We start from the raw sequence: 21,650 nt of genomic DNA, 5'->3' as shown, positions 1-21,650 counted from the left end.
GACATACAAAAATATTTCATCACTGCAGAAACCCTGAACCCCTGATACAGCCTTTCCTGGTACTCAGGTAGGTTCAGGACAAGGACAAATGATGAAAAATTTGGGTTTCTATCCCCCCTTTCTCTCCTGTAAGGAGACTCAAGGTGGCTTACAAGCTCCTTTCTCTTCCTCTCCCACAACATACACCTTGTGAGGTAGTGGGGCTGTTCTGAAGAACTGTGACTAGCCCAAGGTTACTCAGCAGGAATGTAGGAGTGCAGAAACACATCCGGTTCACCAGATAAGCCTTTGCCACTCGGGTGGAAAAATGAGGAATCAAACCTGGTTCTCCAGATTAGAATCCACCTCCTCTTAACCACTACACCACTCTGGCTCTCTGGTGATGCTTCACATGGGCAAAATGTTTCTGCTCATGAGTATCTCTTTGGATTGTAGGATGTGAATGTGAATTATCTAACTCACTTCATGGCAGTAGAAGACCATGGAAGCAGCCCCTGAAATTTTAAAATAGACAATTTGGGGGGGGGGGGATACCATTAAGTCGCAGCTGACTTGTGGTGACCCTGTAGGGTTTTCAAGGCAAGAGATGTTCAGAGGTGGTTTACCATTGCCTGCCTCCATGAGACAAGCCTGCCATTCCTTAGAGGTTGCAGTTGCAAATACAAATCTGAGCCGATTGGTTTCTGAGATCAGGCTGGCTTGGGGCTATCCAAATTAGAGATAACAAGACAACTAATCAACATTAAGAGCGTGAAGATCTACTCCAAACCGACATTGATGTAATTTCCACATATGTGTGTACAAGACAGATTGACTGATTAAAGTATCTGAACACACACACATTTAGTTACTTAGAATGCTTGATATTAACTGCAGGGTCTCAGCAGGATCTCCTCCCACGAGTTCCTTTTATTATTGTTGTTAATTTAAGAGTGTCTGTCTTTTTCCAAAACCCTGAAAATACTCAAAGTACCCAGATGCAACAGAGGATAAGCTGTGAAAGAAATGTTTAAATCTTTAGTTAAACATAAGAGAGACTTGGAACAAATACAGCTTTTCATATCCCTTAATGACAAGCTGCATCAACCAAAAGCCCTCTCCTATGCAACTATTAAATGCACATGAGACCTGTCCTTTCAGTCATTCAGACCCTAGAGACAGGAGTTGGAGGACTGACAAAACTAGATCTAGAAGAAGAAGAAGAAGAGGAGGAGGAGGAGGAGCTTGGATTTATATCCCCCTTTCTCTCCTGAAAGGAGACTCAAAGGGGCTTACAGTCTTCTTTCCCTTCCCCCCGCAACAAACACCCTATGAGGTGGGTGGGGCTGAGAGAGCTCCGAAGAACTGTGACTAGGCCAAGGTGATCCAGCTGGCATGTTTTGGAGCACACAAAACTAATCTGGTTCATCAGATAAGCCTCCATAGCTCAAGTGGCAAAGCGGGGAATCAAACCCGGTTCTCCAGATTAGAGGGTACTGCTCTTAACGACTACACCATGCTGGCTCTTAAAAATTAAGTGAACCCAGTGTTGCTGAATGTAGTTAAAGCTGGGCCCAGGGTCCAAAAAAACATTGAAGAGTTCTAACCTGGGAAGTATTATGGAAGATTTTCTCATCATCACCTTCTTTCAGTATTGCCAACTTTTAGCCACATTTTCTTCTTGGTTAATCATAATAGTGACTGATTATTTGGATTTCACTCCTAGTAGATGAACTCAATACTGTTTCTTCCATCACAATAAAAAGCAGAACACTCCAAATAAGCCTTTAACTTTTGTTGTGTGGATAACATTTGGTTGGTGGCAAACTTCCCTTTCAGAATTATGTAGATTGAGCAGCTACTGCTGACAATAAATCTATTCTAAGTTTTCAGAATTAGAGTGATATTACTAGAATCCCAAGTATTTCAATTCAAAACAACTTGGCTAGATTTTTATAGTATGACAAGTATATTTAATGAAAAATGATAACTCGACTTAAGCACTGTAAACAGCTATTTCTATTTCACAAACCTATTCTCTGTTTATACCAATCACACTGATTTCAAATAATATAAATAGTGACACTGCCTAGCAACTTCTAACGGAAGAACCAGATATTACTGGGATGTGTGGTATCCGTCAAAATTATAGAAGTTCCTCTTTCTTTTTGGCTGACATATAATAAAATAAATAACACTATGGGAGAGGGATCAGGAAATGAAGCATTATGTACATCTCTATTACTGAAGAAGCCGAGAGCTGGAAGCAATGCCATACTCCCAGCCAATCGCAATGCAGAGAAGGCTTGGCCAAACACAATAGAGAGAAGCCTTGGGGGTGGGTCTTAGGTAATTGGTTGGTGTGTCGCTGCCCAGGACCCAGACAAGCTGATAGTCAGCACCCCCACCCCGCCGTGTTGCCAGGAGTCTGAAGAATCGCCACAGCAAGCCAGGCAAGGCAAGATGGCACTGGGCTGGGCAAATACCCTGCCAACTTCCTTGTCCTTCTGATGAAGCAGTAAGCCTCTTACCATCTGCAGGTGCCCAGACTGCAGGGAGCAGAAGGCAGTCAATGGGTGGCACACTGGCTGGGGCAGGAGAGAGGGTGCCATAGGGCCTAGCTAGGGGACAGGGTGGAAGCCAGGGAAGTACATCAGGCAGGGAACAGCTGAGTGGCAGCCCGACACTGAGGGGGAGGAAGAGCCGAGAAGGCGGAGAGGAGAGAAGGAGGCAGTTCCAGCAGCTCCAGTCCCCATGGTGTTGAACAGACCTTGTTGTTGGGGCACGGAATGGGGTGGGGAAGAGGGAAAGTGAAGGAGGAGTGGGATCCTCAGGGTAGGGGGGAAGGACCACCAGGGGGGAGTGAAAGGAGCCCCCTACAGTTACTGGTGAGGTCAGGCCAAAGGGGGAAGAAAAGTGGAAGGGCTCACTCCCCTTGGTGGGTGCCCTTAACCCACCAAGTTTTCTAGTGCCTGTTGTATGTCTTTGTTCAATGGGTTTTTCTGCTAGTTTTTCCTATATTTTACCCGGCAGAGAAGAAAGAGAATTTGCAAGACTGGTGCTTTTGGAAAATACCACATTTTGCCTGTAACCTAAAACAGTTATCTTCCGAATTCCTAGGAACAAATTTCAAATTTCTCATGACAACACTGGTCATTTTGGTATTTTGCAGAATTGTAAATGCTGCATATTCTATCATGATACATTTGATAGTCATCTGGAAAGCCAAAGCAAAGTCCAAGTCAGAACGGAAGTCCAGCATGTCCACACCCTGCGTATCTGATGAATTTCATGTTCAGTGTTCACATGCTCAGTTACTGGCACCTGAAGCTGAAGCACTATTCTTCAACTGACAGCATAGGGACCAGTCACAACCCACCTTACCAGTCACAGAAACCCCACAACAACCATTTTAATTGGTATATCCACATGTGTCTGAGGCAGTGAGAGGAGACAGCTGTGGTGAAGGACAGGGAGGGGAGATGGCATCACCACTGTGTTGCTTAAGAACATAAGAACAAGCCGGCTGAATCAGACCAGAGTCCATCTAGTCCAGCACTCTGCTACTCGCAGTGGCCCACCAGGTGCCTTTGGGAGCTCACAGTGGAGTATGAGAGGATAGGGGCTACAAGGGGGAAGCGTGTGGTTATTTCTAGCTCATTTGTATATGCTGAAGATGCACATTAAAAAGCAACCAAACCTATTCTGAGGAATGCCAGCTACAATATGCTGTAGTCAATCCACGCACACACACCTTGCCTCAGATTTCTTCGGCCATGCCAAGAAATCCAGGCTATGAAGAACAAGCCATCACTGACACTATTCTTTGCTGGTGCAGATACTGCAGCAGGGACACGGAGCACCCATAAACAATGGTGTGCTGCAGCAAGGGAAGGTAACAGCTGAGGTAAATGCACAGCTAGGGGAGAGGTATTTATTTCAGGCACAGTGAAATCACAGGAAGAAAGAAATCTGCCATGATTAACAGGCACCCCTTCAAACCTGCTCTTCTCTATTAGTTGTCTGGGACAGAAGCTGCTGCTACTGTCACCTCCTCTATCCATCCTCTTTCTCAACTGCACTGAGAGGATACAGCAAGAGCTCATGCAGAAATGGGAGGGGTGATGCAAGCTGTATTCCTGAGGGAAATTTGCTATGGAGAACCACCTGCAATTAAGATAACAACTTTTGATAACTGGCTTAAACCATCATGTCTATTCAAATAGCCTTTCCCTATTTCCAAGTAGAAGAATGAGGTAGTAAGTGAGCCGGCAGCAGTTACACTGCCTTTTAGCATAGCATAGGATAATGTTTCATCAGGGAATGGAAAGACCTATGTTCAAATCCTCTTTCAGTCATGAAGCTAGCTGGTTGACTTGGAGCCATTCACTCTCTCTCACCCTAACATACCTCATGGGGCTGTTAAGAAGCTACAACAGGAGAGAGTTGAACTTTATATTCCACTGTGAGCAACCTAGAGCAAGGGTCACATAAAAATACCAAACAGAAGGCCTACTCAGTGATGACAGCCTGATAAATCTGCTTATTGTTACAAGTGTTTAATTATTTCTTCATCAGTTTCACAACTGAAGCTGGAACTCTGTGAGGTAGTGCCAGATGGTTGGTAATCCACAAAGTTCAGATAAAGCTTTTCATTTTCTCACTCACAGATGAATGCGAGACAGGGCAAGGTAGTGTTCTGAAAGATACATCTTCAGAAAAACCAGTCTCTCACTAAATTCAATACAGAACCCTGATGAACAACTAAGCATTGCAGAAAGTAATTTGTACCACTACTAGAAATGTTATTTCTCCGAGTCTCTCTTAAAATTGTTTATAAAAGTATGGTAATTTACCAACCACAACCCAAGTAGCCATCTCAACAACTTGTCCCTACTTAATCCACTGTATTTTGTAAAATCAAGGAGATATCCTGGGGAAGGCATGAGGGATGGAAAGAAAGAAGAGCTATTTCTGAGAAGCTCACAATTTTACTGGGAATAAATGTTTAAAGATGGTTTATTTAATGGATGAAGAATAGCAACCAGCACTATAATCATGTACTCCAGACACAATGTCAGTACCTGGCTTAACTTATGTTCCCATTTCTAAACAGCGATGTCATACTTGTGACTTTGACTTTAGTTTTGATACAGATCTGACAAAGCGGACAGATAAATACATGTACATATAACTACAGCAAAAATAAATAGACTGGCAATTGGCAGCCAAAGGAACAGACACCAAGGACTTACCTTGCAGAAGGAATTCCTCTCTTGTTAAGGTCTGCCCTTACTTTCTCCCCTACGTGTCTATAAATCTCCACAATCGCCAATATTGCAGCATCTCTCACCTGTGAATATACAGTGCAAGCATTAAAGCTTGTGAATAATAACTGAAGATATGAACATGAATATGCTGCACACTGTCTTCTAGTCTCTTTCCATCAGCTGTTTATAGGCTACACTTATCAGTAATGTGGAAAAAAAGGCTTCATTGGCTCCATTACTACTAGGCCTTTGGGAAGGCTTTGTGATTGTAATTCTGAAGATGCTGAATCTTGTTCAAGAGATTGCATTTGAAAAGAAAAATGCACTTGCTCTGATATGCTGTGCTACACCAAACTTTACTGATATACAATCAAAGTAAGCTTCTTCACTACAACTATTGTTGGTTGAGGAACGTGTCAATAATGTTGTTTGCATTCTAGTACATTTGTGCTCTATGGCACCCTATCATATTCAGTCCTACTTCAACAGTACAATACTGTAAAATGAACCTAAGACATTCCTTGCTACATACGCTTTCCCTATTCCCATCATGTGTCTACACATATGACTTTATATATGAAATCATTGGTGTTTTAGGGTTCATAAAGGGACCCAAAGTCCTGTGTACTTGCACCCGTCCCTTCCTTGAACAGTGATTCTGAATCAAAATAAGAACAGCGTAGCAAATAAAGGAATTCTTCACCAAGCCAAAAAAATTCTATTTCAAAACACATATGTTTTTTGTTCTTTTATTTCTGTAATCCTAAAATATCACAACCCCAATATAATATACAGGAGAAAATCAAATTTGAAGTGCTTTCTATAACCAGGGTTCTATGAGAAGGATGCCTCACAGTTTGCTTCCAGTGGTGACAGAAAAGGTTACCAGGACAGGCAGCTTCTTCTACTTTTGTATTGAAGGGAATTTAATCTCTAGGGTGAGCCTTGGAAGAAGTCACACTATTCTGAACCTCCCACTTCAAGAATCTATGAAGAAACTATATTTCCTCTCACGCCCACTAGCAGAAAACAATATGAACACACTTTAGGGGCAAGATCAAATAGGAAATGCAAATAGTACACAATCAAGTAGGAAATGCAAACAGTATACTTTCCTGTGAACCACAACAATCCTTACCTGGCTATTGGAGTCTCCAAACAAGTTGCATAAGTGTGGTACCAGTTTGCTGAGAACTAAGGATTCTGCGCCATAGCTAGAAAAGTCAAAAAGAAGTGTCATTTTCCTTCCTCAAAAATATCAGCAAACAGTACAAAAAGACCACACCTCTGTCTATTCCTTATGATCTTTTTGATATTTTTTGAAATTTCTACAATAAAAGTTTTGAGTAAATAATTATGGTTTTTTCAATATATTTTTAAACTTGCTAAATTAGAGGGGAAAAACATGCACCTGCAAACAGTGAAAATATTTTAGCAGCTTATTCCCACATGAATAACAACATACTTGTTTAAGGTTGCAAGGAGACACAGACACACTCCTTCTCGTGACCGATAGTTCTTGTGCTTAAAGCCAGCAGCAAGACGATCCCAAATGTACTATTAAAAATAAGAAGGTAGACAAATTACTCAAAAAAGATACATATTCCATGCTGTTCATGCTAAATGTATAGCAACAGCTGTAAATTAACCCTGCAATTAAACATTATGTGTATGTTTACAACAGATCTTGGAGCAAAAAGTTTAAAACAGACTATTTTAAATCTAACCCCAATTTTGTATATTAATATTGAAACACACAACGCCTGTACTTAGAAAAATCAAAGATAGTCTTTAAATTATTCAGCAAATGTAAAGACACAAAAATTGCAAATGAAAGCTTAAATCAACGTTCTTCCCAACTAAAAAAAAATCTTCCAGTTATGACTTCCAAATGCCACTCAGACTGAGGAATCGCTTAAAACTTGTGTTTTCTTTGCACACTTATGCTCTTGCTTCTATTTCTCCTCCAAATTTCAATCTTGCGTCTGCTCTTCAGTGTGCCTCTGTGATGATTTCTGGATCTTTCTTGCATTACGAATTTCTTAGGCTGCACTCATCGGCTCCCATGCACGTTCCTCTTTCCATCTTTCATCTGCTTTCATGCATTCCTTCCTTGCTTTATCTTTGTAATTCTTAACCTCCCAGGAGCATTAAAGTTCTAGCCCAAAACTGCCAATGCAATAAACTGGAAGCTTACAAGACTGGATTTGCAGTGCTGTTTCAAAGCAAGCAGGCTTCAACTGCAACTCCTTTCAGCTGCAATGCTGCCATTATAATCTCAGTCGTTCAGCTGGCATTTGGGAGAAAGGTTGCTTAGCAACTGCTGCACAGTGAGCAATAGCACATTTCCCAGACTGCAGCATTTTATGATTTAGACCCTCCCAGTATTCCAGTCATGCTGTAGCATGACCAAAATAGACTATGTCGTATGTACGAAATCATTAAATTATTCATACTTTAAAAATAAAGCAAAACAGTGAACAAATGTCCAACAGAAAGTTACATATTAATACGTTTCAAACAGTTTTGAAACGTTTTGTTGGAACATTCACGGGGAAATAGTATTATTGTATTAACTTAACATAGGTTCTCAATATTATGATCTTAAATTCGGTAGGGTTCTTAAGGCACTTCCAACCTGCTCATTGTAAGAAAGGGATTCAATTAGTAGGAAATGAATTTCACATTGATGGTTTCTTGTACTTCAGAAATATGAGACTGGATCAAGTCCAGCTGGAACCTACACAGGCAAAGAATTTGGCAACAGGAGAACATGGTATTTTAGGATACAATCAAACTTTTTTGGTAAGTGACTGAGGAAAGGCAAGATCCAAATATAAATATGAACAATAAATAAGACTTCTCAAAATGCACAAACAGATAGACCAATTTATTAACCAGGGTGATGGGTCAGGAGCAAGCTTTGGGACCACATCCCTCCTTTTTCCACCACCACCCCCTTTTGCGTGACCCCCTCCATGGCCTTAACTATGATTAAAGGTTTATATCTAAACACTAATTTCAATGGTTCTTGGCAGTATCTCAATAATCTTTAATCATGGATACAGCCAGAGAAAAATGTCATGACAGCAGCAACCCCACAGGCCCCTTAATAATGGCTGATCAGGAAAGGGAACCTGAAGTTGGCTGCTGCAGCTTGCACTGATGAAGGAAAAGCAACAGCAATAAATTAAGCAGGAACAAAGGCAAGCTTATCAAACAAACATGGACATGTAGACAAGTACAATTATAAGATAATATTTGTTCCTCAATTTTACATGGCAGAAATTATCGTTACAGATATGAATACAGCCCTCACGAGTAAGAACATTTTTAAAAATCGGTCACGGAAATGCTTTGGTGGTTTTGTTTATTTTTACCCTTGGGGTTCTTCTTAGCCCTCCCCTAGAATTATTTATACTACTGATAAATATATTTCTGACATAAATTAGCACAGAAATCTGCTTTCTAATGTTATTAGAAGAATGTGTACTAAACTTAACAAGATTTTATTCTTGTACGTTAAAAGACAATCTTAAACCCAGACAATAGAACTTACAGTTGAGTAAATCTGCTTCAGATCACAGTGTGCTGCATACAACCAAACCATGTACATGCATAACAATTATCTTAATATAGGGCAAGCCAAAGCAAAGGAGGACAGGCCTACCATATCATCAATATTTCTGTAAAAAGATTGGAATTTTGTCTGATGCTACTTGTCGAGAACAGATGAGAGAAAAAGCTGCATTTTCTGAAATTCCTTCTAATTAACCTACTACATGATTCATGCTTAACACACCATAAATAGACATGAAGTCTTGCTCAAGCTTCCGGAAACATACCATTGGTGGAGCTGTCTGATCCATTAATTTCAAAGCAAGATTCTGTGCTTGTTCTCGAACTTGGTCTTTGGCATCTCCCATTCGATCCACTAACACTGGAAGAACTAAGGGGCAGAAATAATGCATTACAAAGTGCAAAGTTACTCCTTTCTCGTTCTCTGCCCTCTAAACAAGGATTAAATCATTATCTGGACTGTGGACGAGAAACCATAGCTTCTAATGGGATACAATGTTTGACATGAACATTAAAGGGCTTCTTTATCAAACCACATGTCAGGGAAGGTAGCAGTCATAAGCCCTCAGGTATATGACATAGTTTGTTATTGCTTCTGAATGACTATGAGTTTCCAACATAGAATTTATTTATAAACCCCTAGGAAAGGAACAAGAATTTCCCTATCTCCCTATTCTTATATGAACCTACCCATTCCCTCTGGTCACCCTTGGAGATGGTTGGATACCCTTGCCATCTGAGGATAGACAGGTGGGAACCAAAGAGAAGGCCTTCTCTGGCATGGCACCAAAACTTAAAACTTCCTCACCAGAGAGATTCGCCCTTTTTATCTATTGGTTTCTGCCAGCAGGTGCAGATTTTTTTTTTGTTCTGTTAAGCTTCAAGATACAAAGTGGTAAACTGCAGTACCGCAGTCAAAGCTCTTCTTATAACCCGAATTCAATTCCAACAGAAGTCAATTTTAGGTAGCTGGCTCAAAGTTGACTCAGTCTACCATCTTCCATGGCTGGTGAAATATGTACCCAGCTTGCTGGAAGTATCGTATAGGTGACTGGGAAAGGCAATGGCAAAACACCCCGCAAGCAAAGTCTGCCTAGTAAATGCTGCGATGTGATGTAACCACTGGGTCAGTAATGATCTGGTACTTGCACAGGGGACTACTGCTACCTTTAAACTTATTCCCAATAGCTGTTATTGGCGTCCCTGATTTTTGGATACTATGTCTATTGATATGTTTCTATTGAACTTTTGTAGAACACATTATTTTAAATGTTTTTAATGTTGAAAAGTTTTCATGTTTGTCGGCACAGAAATGGGTTAAATAAAATAAATATCTCACACTGGCAATGATGCTTTCTTTAAGCAAATTTAGAGCACTAGAACTTTTCTAGGTCTCCAACTATGTCTAGCAAACTTTTAGCAAAAAAACCCTTCATACTTTCTGTTAAGCTTCAAGATACAAAGTGGTAAACTGCAGTACTGCAGTCAAAGCTCTTCTTATAACCCGAGTTCAATTCCAACAATTCCAACTTTTAATGTGCAGAGTAATGCACTTTCAGTCCACTTTCAATGTACTTTGCAGCTGGATTTTACTGTGTGAAACAGCAGAATCCACTTGCAAACAATTGTGAAAGTGGACTGAAAGTGCATTATTCTGCGTGTGCAAAAGTGCCCTGAGTGATGTATCCTTTTCACTTTCAATTCCAGCAAATCTGTGTACATAATACTCAAATTAAGGATTCTGCATATTAGTTCCAAACCAACCTCTCCTCTGACAAGTCCAAAGGCAGCATTACATCAACAATTTCTCAGGTCCATAGCCAGCTTGTACACTGGAAGCAATGCCAATTTCCTAAGCTACGTCTCTGAGCTATTCATCTGTCTTGTCGTGAACACAAAAAGTCTACATATTTTATCCTCCAATTCTCCCAGACAAGACAGAAAAGAGGAACTATACAATATTAAGGCAAGCGGGATAGGAGAAATGAAGGTTCGACCATGTATCAAAACCAGATGTCCAACTCAGATTAATCAGACTTCACTGGTTAATCTGTTGAAGCCACTACTTCGTTAATAAAAGTGATTACTGCTTTTAGTCCTGGTACTGAAATGCCAGCCCATGAGCAGAAGCATGAAAACATAAGCACCATTTAAACACATTTGAAAAAAATGCTAATTTTTAACTACTGCAGTTTCTCTATATAGACAAATTAATCCTCAGCTACCTATTGAGAGCATACAACACATAACTGTATAAAGTTGACGCCAGGGTTACCAGCTCCAGCGAGAGAAGAAGAAGAAGAGTTTGGATTTATATCCCACCTTTTTCTCCTGTAAGGAGACTCAAGGTGGCTTACAAGCTCCTTTACCTTCCTCTCCCCACAACAGACACTTTGTGAGGGAGGTGGGGTTGAGAGAGTTCCGAAGAACTGTGACTAGCCCAAGGGCACCCAGCAGGAGTGTAGGAGTGTAGAAACACGCCTGGCTCACCAGATAAGCCTCCACCACTCAGGTGGAGGAGTGGGAATCAAACCTGGTTCTCCAGATTAGAATCTACCTGCTCTTAACCACTACACCATGCTGGCTCTCTACACCACGCTGGCTCTGAGGGACCTCAGTAGGGTATAATACCATGCAGCCAACCTTCCAAAATAGCCTCTTCTCCAAAATAAATGGAACAAATGTTTAAAATAAATAAGTGATTTATGTCAGCTAGAGATCAGGTGTAATTTCTGGACATCTATAGCCGCTACCTGGAGGTTGGCAACCCTAGAAACCATGATCACACTGTTGTAAGTTAGATACATTTGGATGCCAAATTACTATGATAATCATCTCATTATAAAGGGTATACATCTTCACACAAGACATGCATGACACAGTTTCTGTTAATACACCAGCTGTATTTCATATGAAGACTAAATACCATGTAGCTCTAACAAAAAATGCTTCTCTGAGGCTCAACACCCAAACAGGTTAATGCCACGTTCATTATGAAGATTCTGGTATTCTGGAGACAGTCCAGCTGGGATCACACCCGAAGACTGGATATTTCTGTCATGAATCTGGGTCCCTGTGCCACCAATGATATGTAGCCTTCCTCTTCCTAGGACTCACACTGAGGAGTGGAGCAGCTTGTAGGCCTTGTGACAGATTTTTCTTCACACAGAGGCCATGTACTTGCTGCAGTTGTTCTTCCCTGGGCCTATATGTCCCACATGCCCTCCAAGCCCAGAAATGGCCCTGATGAAATTGGAGGGGAAATGTAAGCCGATCACTGTTGAGGAGTCATAGCAATGAGAGAGAGCACAAGAGGCCCAGCACATAGAGGAAGGTTCTTTATGTCGTAAAGCTGAGTAGCAACAAGGCTGATTACAGAGGAAGCTGATCCTTCAACCCAAGGAGGAGGCGAGACTGATCTGAATGGGATCTGGTGAAAGTAAGAGAGAACCCCTCAAGGAACTTTATGATTCTGGCTACCTTCTACAAGAATTTTGCCCTGTGAGTTTCTAGCACACCCCAAGTAAGAACATAAGAATGAGCCTGCTGGATCAGACCAGAGTCCATCTAGTCCAGCTCTATGCTACTCAGAGTGGCCCACCAGATGCCTTTGGGAGCTCAAATACAGGATGTGAAAGCAATGGCCTTCTGCTGCTGTTGCTCCTGAGCACCTGGTCTGCTAAGGCATTTGCAATCTCAGATTCAAGGAGGATCAAGATTGGTAGCCATACTTCTGCTCCATACATCTGTCCAAGCCCCTTTTAAAGCTATCCAGGTTAGTGGTCATCACCACCCCCTGTGGCAGCATATTCCAAACCCCAATCACACATTGTGTGAAGAAATGTTTCCTTTTATTAGTCCTAATTCTTCCCCCCAGCAATTTCCCCCCAGGTTTTAGTAATTCTTATCCATTTTCACTACTGTTCTTATATTACTCACAGTATTTGGTTAATAATATTTTCTGTACTCTCTTGTCTGGGTCCTTCATGTCTTATTTCAGGATGCTCTTCAACTGAAGAGAGAGCTTAGGATGACAGGAAGAGTGCTCTAGGCTCTTAGCATATGACTAAGACCAAAGTTTTAAAGGAGAGGCATACTTTATTATATAATGCACTGAGGGATCCACAAACAACTGACAAACTCCACTCTCCTAACCAAAATGCTGATCTCCTAGGATACTGTAAGTTCATAGGGACATAATGCCAAATTCCCCAACTCCTTTGAATCTCCCCACTTTAATGACTCATAAGGTCAGTCCTTATGTTCTTTGTACAGGTTAAGGTATCTTCTTAATTTACCCACTATTACTTTTCTATCTACCCAGGAAATTTTTCAGTTATGCAGAAACTTACTTTGTAGAAAAGGGTGCATGGGGAGGGAGAAAAAGCCCTCGCCCATCAAAATAGAATCCCTAATGGCTGCATCTGTAAGAACATCTCTAAGAGTCTTGTCTATGTGTGTCCCTCAAGTCACAACTGACACATGGCGACCCTGCAGGGTTATCAAAGCAAGAGATGTTCAGAGGTGGTTTGTCACTGCTGTCTCTATTTGAACTGAGAGAGTTGTGAGAGAACTGTGACAGGCCAATCAAGAGATGCTGATATTAAATTCTGGAATGAGCTCTTCCACACCAGCTGATGAAGAACTAAAGGACAAATAACAGGAAAAGGTTGAAAACACCGACTAAACTTCTATGCCCACATGTAGCTTTGATAGCAGCCAAAACAAACAGAATGCAGATATCTATTTTATTTATTAAAATGTTTATATATCACCAGCTTCACCAGCAGCCAAAACAGACAGAATGCAGGCATTTATTTTCATTTACTAAAATATTTATATACGACCAATTCCCCTGCAAAGGGTCTCAAGGCAACAATATATGCATTTCTCCCTCCAAGAAAGATTACATGGTAAATTTTATGTAGTTCTTGAGTTTTCAAAATATGATTTACAGTCATTTCAGTGAGTAATTATGATAAGCAGTTTATAGGTGCCCATATATCACATATTAATTACTGTCTATACTTTTCCATCTACAGGGCTTATGTCTAGTTAGATAATGTGCTTCTGTATACTAGAGTACTATATCTTGGTACTCTCAGTCCAACTAGGATTATCCACGAATTACACTTTTAAAAAACTCTTTCTCAACTCACACCCCTCCCACCCTGTAGCTCTTATTTGCTACTCCTGCAGACCTTCCCCTCCCCTGCACTCAACAAAGTGCATCATACATCATGGCAACCCTAGGTCACATTCTAAAGTTGCAGTAAATAATTCCAGTTTTAACTTGCAAAAAATTTACTGCTTGGTTCCAGTAAAAGTGCCTTACTTAAATTCCAAAACATTAATCTCTACTGCCTATGAAAGCACCACCTCAAAGATTTAGTTTAGCCTTCTATGCATACTGCCTTCTTGAAACTATTTAACTTCATAACAAGCCTTTCAACTCTGAACCATGTATTTTGAGTTGATTGTGGAAATCATGCAAGCCTGAATAGTTTCATTTCTATTCTTTACAAAATGTTTCCCTATTTTCTATTAACAACTATGTAGTACTCATTCTTCCTCAGTGGTTGAATGAAATGGGAGAAAGTCCACTTGAATGGAGCTCAACATCTTTGGGAACATTATTTAAGCACCAGACAAAGAAGAATTCCATATATACTCTGAGACCCACAGAAATAACATTGATCTTTTCAGCAATGCTATTACATGAGCCAAAACTTTAATCCTAGAATAATGAATCTGAACGGTATTTAAATGTCATAAGTGATCTTACATGATCAAAATCATGCTGTAATCTGATCTGAATTAGATTGCCAATGGGAAGAGTGCCATAATTTCTTTGTACCCTGTAACCAACAGCAACTACAAGTTTCACACAACTACAGCCCCCTGCAACTATCAAATCAGAACTAATTCCTGAAATTAAAAAAACAAACAGTAACATATTTATGAAGGTATTGTTGTGGCTGGAAAAATCCTCTGTGCACAGTCACCTAAAAAGTTTGATGGCATGAAGCAATTCTTAGAAATCACATCAACAGAAGCTTATTAAAAACAATGGCTAAAGATCATATTTCTTCAAAGAAATTTATATATGAACCTACACAACACTAAGTTCATCTACAACTGGGATCTCTCTCAATGTAGGGGTATCAGGGAGATACAAAGTACAGATAAATCAAGTATTGCTACTTTCTGCCCTAGGAGAATTAAAACTATGAGGACCAAGGAACTGTACTAGCTCAAGGCTTATGTCTCTTTCATACTTTTGACCATACCCAAATTTCAGTAATTACACAGGCCATATGACAGTAATATTTGATAGTGATCTTTATGTACAGATTGATGACATCCTAAATTTGCCTGCAGCTGCCACATTCGCCTGGATTCCAGATCACCTCACAGCACTAGTCGGAAAACAACCTGATTAGTTGCTGGGAACCAATAGTTCAGCCCAAGGAAAACTAGTTAAGTGGCACCAAGGAGGTACAGTCCTAATGAAATTAACATAATTACTTCCTGGGTAAAAGTGAACTGGTTCTCACCATACTTTCCAATGGAAAGGACTTCAGCAGAAAGGCAGAGGCATGCTATTTGGCATTCAGAGAAAACAGCAAATGGCAATTATCAGTCAAATACCAAAGTTCAGGTGGGGTGAGATGATGGTATTTTTCTATTTTTTCTCAGAACATTTCTTATCCCTGTTTGGCTAGATGCTACCTAAGCCTTATTAACCATCTTTTTTAATCACCACTCTGGTGACCACTCCTTTCCAATCAAGGGACAAAACGGAGCAGAACATGCCATACAGCCTTTTGAACTGTGGCTCTAGAGCAGTGGTGGCGAACCTTTGGCACTCCAGATGTTATGGACTACAATTCCCATCAGCCCCTGCCAACACGGCCAATTGGCCATGCTGGCAGGGGCTGATGGGAATTGTAGTCCATAACATCCGGAGTGCCAAAGGTTCGCCACCACGGCTCTAGAGAATGAGCCTCTTAGACCTGATCTTGCTACTCACATGCAGAAAACCAACACATTTTCATTTGATTTGCCTTTAATGTGCACCACATAAGGGTCTCACAATAGCATCGAAACAATCTCACCATGCCACGCCTCTGAAGGTGCCAGCCATAGATGCAGGAGAAATGTTAGAAGCAAAAGCTACCTGACCACGACAATGCAGTCTAGAAAACCCACAACAGACAGTCTCAAAATATTGCTTTAAGTATCTGAAAGGATGGAAGCTTCCCAAAAGCACATGCTGCTTACAGCATGCACTTGGAAAAGAGGTTGTTCACTACGTGCCAGTGAAAGAGGGTCTGGAGGTCATTAAAAATTTTTTAAAATCAAAACTGGTATCCTCAGGTTGCTAAACTCTGGGAAACACTGCAAAAAGAGACAGTGTGCACAGGGGTCCTTGCAATATGCATGCACCTACCCATATTATAAACATTCTGACTAGAGCATGCATTTTGGTTGCCAAATGCCAGTCTCTAAATCTGAAGTAGCATTTAGGTAACTCAAATCATACTATATTGACCACTGCCTTATTACAACCAAATAACATGATGTTGGTGGTTTTTCACTTAACTGCATTCAAAAACAAAATGTGAAGTGCAAACTAAAATCATTTGAACTGTACACCTTTTTTTAAAAAAATTCAAAACCACTCACCAGTTCCTATGTAAGATTTGAAGCGTCCCAACAATCTGTCCACAAAGGCACCTAGAAGATCTAATCCAAGTAATGACACCTACAAAAATGATACAAAATGTTAAAAATGCATGATCATGTCATACGTATCACAATCTGGTTCACAAGACAGTACACTTTTAGGATGAGAATTCAGACAGTAATTCTAACCAAAGCTGCCTTTGATCCACCTTTATGTATTAAAGTCAAATCAAGAACATGTTTAACATTTAGCTTACATAGCATACACCCATAGAAACACTGCAGAGAACAGGGCTTGGCCTCAGTTCCTTAACGCTCCTGTATAGTTTGGGGATGAGGGTCTGAAAGCTTGATTTCACATGCTATAAACTAAAAGCAGGTACAAGCTAAACCTTTCACACGCATTTGCTTCTAAAGTGTAAAGTGGACTTCACCCACACCAGGCCATGACTTGGAAACCATCTGTTTGCGTTACAGCATTATAACAACTGGGCCATCATAGGCTTCAGTTTTATCTCTCAGATTCACCTTTTATTTCTAAACAGCAGTGTGTTGCTTGAATTAAGCAGGTATTCCATCACAAGGCATTTCTATTCCTCCAGCAACTCATTTATTGCATATGCTCTAATTTAGAACTGCAGAAGCTCTGCCAAGCTCTGGGAGCAGCAGTGGTGTAGTGGTTAAGAGCAGGTGTACTCTAATCTGGAGGAACCGGGTTTGATTCCCCGCTCTGCCGCCTGAGCTGTGGAGGCTTATCTGGGGAATTCAGATTAGCCTGTGCACTCCAACACAAACCAGCTGGGTAACCTTGGGCTAGTCACAGTTCTTCTGAGCTCTCTCAGCCCCACCTACCTCACAGGGTGTTTGTTGGGGGGGGAAGGAAAAGGAGATTGTCAGCCCCTTTGAGTTTCCTTACAGTAGAGAAAGGGGGGATATAAACACCATTGAAAGTGATGCTGTTTGGGGGTTGATTCCAGCATCACAGCGGCCACCCATGGGGGGAGGCGCAAAACTCAGATTTTGCACCAAGCTCCATTTTCCCTAGCTACGCCTCTGCCTGGAGGGGAGGGCAGAAGGGCCTGCTGTCTGCCAGCTGGGAGCCCAGCCAGTGCAGGGAGCGGACTGGGCGGGGCAGGGAAGTCTGCCGTCCCTGGCCTCAGAGAGCTGCTTTTATAAGCACTGAGGCCTGGGGTGGGACTTGGGGAGATGTGGCCACACCCCCAGGGGCAGGTGGGGGAGTTACCGTGCCCCCGAACCCCCCCATAAAAAATCTATACCTACATCACTGGGATGAGACATCTTATAAGCAATGTAATAGAGCTGTGGTTGCAGAAATCTAAACAGAGCATATGTACTCAACACAATGTAAATAAATCAGCCGCCTTTTGCCTGACAGCAGGTCTCTAAGACTGGCAATAAGAGAGAGAAAGAAATTGAGATTTTAACATAGATACAAAATGGCCTCGCTGGTTTAAATTCTCACTTTGTTCCAGGCTACAGATAAGGAAGAGCTGCACACAGTTATGGGAACTGCTCAGCATCACTCAGTCACATCTGCATTATTAACAAACCAGGGTGGTCAGAAGGATCTATGGAAAATGAATTAGGCCATGCTTTATTGCACACAAAAGGTATTCACACTCACATGCTCCTGGCTACTGTGTCCAATTAAACTTTATTGTTTACGTGGTAAGGTGGTGTTAAAGAGGCAGAGTTTCTGGAAAGTGAAAAGGACTCCAACAGTAATGTTTAACAACAGACGGAAATTATGAAGTGGTGGGTAGACAACATTCACTTGCAACTCATTTACAGGAAGCCGAAGCTGCATGCATGGACTAGCTTTTTATTACTGGGTTACCACCTATGCAATTATTTAGAATATGTCACAAACTATTCTGCCTGCACTACAAAGAAGAAATGTGTTTCTTATGCTACTATTTCCAGGGGAAAATGTGGAAACTTGTTCCTAGAATAAGGATTAGAATGGTTTGCGGACATGGTTCTAAGAACTTAAGACCCTGCTGGATCAGGCCAGTCCAGCAATCTGTTTGACACAGTGATTAACCAGATGTACCTTTCTGAATCATGCCTCGCAGCTCCAGTCTCACTGTCTCTGGATATAGAAGTTTCTCTTTAGTCATTATGGCTAGTAAGCACTGACTACAGTGTTAATTTTTTTATTAGCATTTAAACAGTTTTACATCACAAAGAACAAATTTTAAAACTTACAAAAATACACATTTTCCATAAGGACTCCCATTTTCATCCACAATGAGTGTTCACATGAAAAATAATTTTTACCACTTGTTCTTTAACCACCTAAGTAAAATTAGATCTTCAGAGCTATTACTAATAGAAGTCAAACTTTTCTTTACATGATCTTATTTTAATAATCCCTAACCTTTAAGAGCCTCAATTTTTCCAATCAATCCAAGTACTCTATCCAATTGTCCAAAAATACCTTAACTAAATTATTTTCCTTAAGTTAGTTTGTCCATCTCTGTCAACTCTAATACTTTAACCCACTATTCCTCAATTGTAGGTAAAGATGGAGTTTCCCATTTCTGCACATACAGTTTTCTTGCAGCTGTTGTCGTACATAAAAACAAAGCTCCATGTTTTCTTTCCAGAGACCTAGCCAGCAAGCACTGACTGATCAATCACTTAATGAATCTGTCCAATTCCCTTTCTTAGTCTCCTCCCTAGAGCAGGGCTTGACAAATCCCAAGGTTCAGGTAACCATGGCAATTAGTGTTTCTCAATGAGAACTGCAATCCTTATTGACCCTTTTATATTAGCATATTTTTGTAGTACAGCATAAATATACATGTGCATGAAGTTCTTGTTATTGCTCATACATCAGCTTTACAACATTCAACAGTGATGGATTAAATAATTTATTAACCTGTTGTTTTCTATACTGGCCCCAATATTCAATTATATGGCACTTTTGAAGCAATAATGGAATCCTCAGAAATCAGGGAACAGTTAAGCTAGGATTAGTTTTCTGTTGTACAGATGATAAGCAGTTGCATTCCTGTATTTATTTATATTCCACACTTTTGTCACACCTTCAATAAAATTATGAGAAAGTGTGAAGAGGTTAGGATTAGGTTTTGTGGAAGAAATAATTTGAAAATATGGTAGTTAATACATGAAACTGATGAGTGAAAGTCTAGCTCCTAAATTTTTGAGCTGGCTACTGGAGGCAAAAAAAATTGTCAAGGCGGGCCTACACCATTGGGGCCTAAGTGATATGCAACATTACATTTGCTTAATAAACACAATGGTAAAACTGTGCCAACACTTTATGAGCACTGTTTAATTACTTATATTTACATAACTCCAGTCACTACAGAGAGCAAACTGCACCATCCATCAACTATAGCAAAGCAATACAATACAGCTGCACGTGTTTCAGTTCTTCGGACAAATTCATATCTGAAAAGTTATATCAGGCATTATCAAAACTACAATTCATATCAAAAGTACTGAACAAACAGATCTTTGTGCACAGCAGAGTAGCAGCCTGCTACAATATTGATCTTCAACCTTCCCAAACACCAAGATCCAGATGGCAATTTTGGACCTGCCAAGTTGCAAGCATGTGACAGTCACATGAAAATAAAAGGAGAAATCAGGGGTGTGATTTGCTAGTAGGTAGAGGATGTCCATGATAGAAGCATTGGTGGACCAGGTGGTGAAAAGAGGACAGGGGAAAAGAGAAAGGGCAAGGATGTCATATGCCTTTTTGTTCCTACACAGCCTCCTGGGATTTCTGGGATCTAGGTTTGTTTTGAACTATAAACCTTTCCCCCAGTTTCCAGGTGTTCTACAGGCAGCCAGTGTATAGGCTTTGGGTTCATTACTGTGAGGCAAGTTTTCTGGTGCACAAGGAGATTATTGAGATCACTGAGGTTGGATTACTATATAAGCAACTAAGAAGATTTATTTATTTGTTTGTTTATAGACAGACAGGTTAGTTTTAAAGGAACAAACCAGCAGCACAAGTCTCCAGGTTGGCAAAGTAGAAACCTGGCTCAGGAAGAAAATTTTAAACTGATCATGACTTCACAGAGTAGCTGGACTTTTCTACGATGCTTTCAAGCACAAAGAAACTTTTATTGACTAGCCACTAGGTTGGATCCTCTCTCATACACAGGATTCCGCCCACACCAGCCTGCCCCTTTCCCGCAGTAACACTAAATCGTACAAAGTCTGCTCATCACCACAGACAGGCCTATCAAGCGCTCTCTTCTCTCCCAGAGATAGAGCTGAACCACTCTGCCACACTACCAGGCAGAGCTAACCTTGACTCTGTGTGCTCTTTTTCCTGGGCCAGATCTGAGTTGTCCCTGCTCTCTCCCTGAGACAGAACTCATGTTCTTCTCCAGTGTTACCTTCAATCGCTCCTCCTTCTGAAAGCAGCACTCCTATGGGCTCATCTGAGTGGCTGATTTCCCCTTCGAGGGCAGGGCAGCCTACTGCCCATTACAGGAGCTTTTTCAAAAAAAGGGAGTTTGTGGGAAAAAAGTGACCTGCAGCTCCTCTGACCATGTGTGAAAAGGAGCAGAAGATGTAGCAGCCCTTCTCTTTATGCATGTGAACCAACAGCAGATCTTTCCAAATGACAGTAAAAAAGATAGTTCTATGCCTGGGATCCATGACCTAGCAGGTGGGGCTCCACAAACCACTTGAGGGTCTCAAGTCATTGGATGAACACTTTAATACAGAATAGGCCAAAAATAAAAAATAAAAAGTACAGCAATCACCTAAAGCCAGTCCAATTTATTGATTAAAGTCTCTCCTAGGGCTTGAAAGATGTCAGACCCATCATTACTTACATAGTCATGACTATGCAATCCTATGAAGTTAATTTTAGTGTCATCTTATAATGTATTTTGGTATGCTGTTTTAATAGTTAACTGCCTTGGTGGCCCTGACTGGGCAGAAAGAATGTTGTAAATAAAATAATCAGCCCACTAATTGAAACGTTAATCTACATCAGCCGCTAGCAAACAATAATGGAGCAGCTGAAACACAAAAATCCAGGGACTGTGCCCTGAAGCAACTCTGTGCCCGGATCCACTCAGGAAACAGTTTTGAAGGCTCTTATATGTCTAGCCCTTCCCT

General features: G+C 40.9%; 1 protein-coding gene across 33 annotated transcripts in view; it reads right to left on the bottom strand.

The window, feature by feature from the left end:
• CLASP2 (cytoplasmic linker associated protein 2) overlaps positions 1-21,650 on the bottom strand; it is a 140,642-nt gene that overhangs the window by 113,424 nt on the left and 5,568 nt on the right. For all 33 annotated transcript variants that reach the window (XM_048511074.1, XM_048511073.1, XM_048511081.1 and 30 more), the window contains exons 2-6: positions 16,518-16,596; positions 9,095-9,198; positions 6,715-6,806; positions 6,388-6,463; positions 5,235-5,332 (exon numbers count right to left, since the gene is read on the bottom strand). In XM_048511074.1, coding sequence (XP_048367031.1) covers positions 5,235-5,332; positions 6,388-6,463; positions 6,715-6,806; positions 9,095-9,198; positions 16,518-16,596 — 449 coding nt within the window. The remainder of the gene's footprint in view (positions 1-5,234; positions 5,333-6,387; positions 6,464-6,714; positions 6,807-9,094; positions 9,199-16,517; positions 16,597-21,650) is intronic.

Source organism: Sphaerodactylus townsendi, linkage group LG11 (genome assembly GCF_021028975.2).
Source record: "Sphaerodactylus townsendi isolate TG3544 linkage group LG11, MPM_Stown_v2.3, whole genome shotgun sequence".
Lineage (NCBI taxonomy): Eukaryota > Metazoa > Chordata > Lepidosauria > Squamata > Sphaerodactylidae > Sphaerodactylus > Sphaerodactylus townsendi.
The sequence above is the reverse complement of the archived record's forward strand: the minus strand, read 5'-3'. Positions and strand labels throughout refer to the sequence as shown.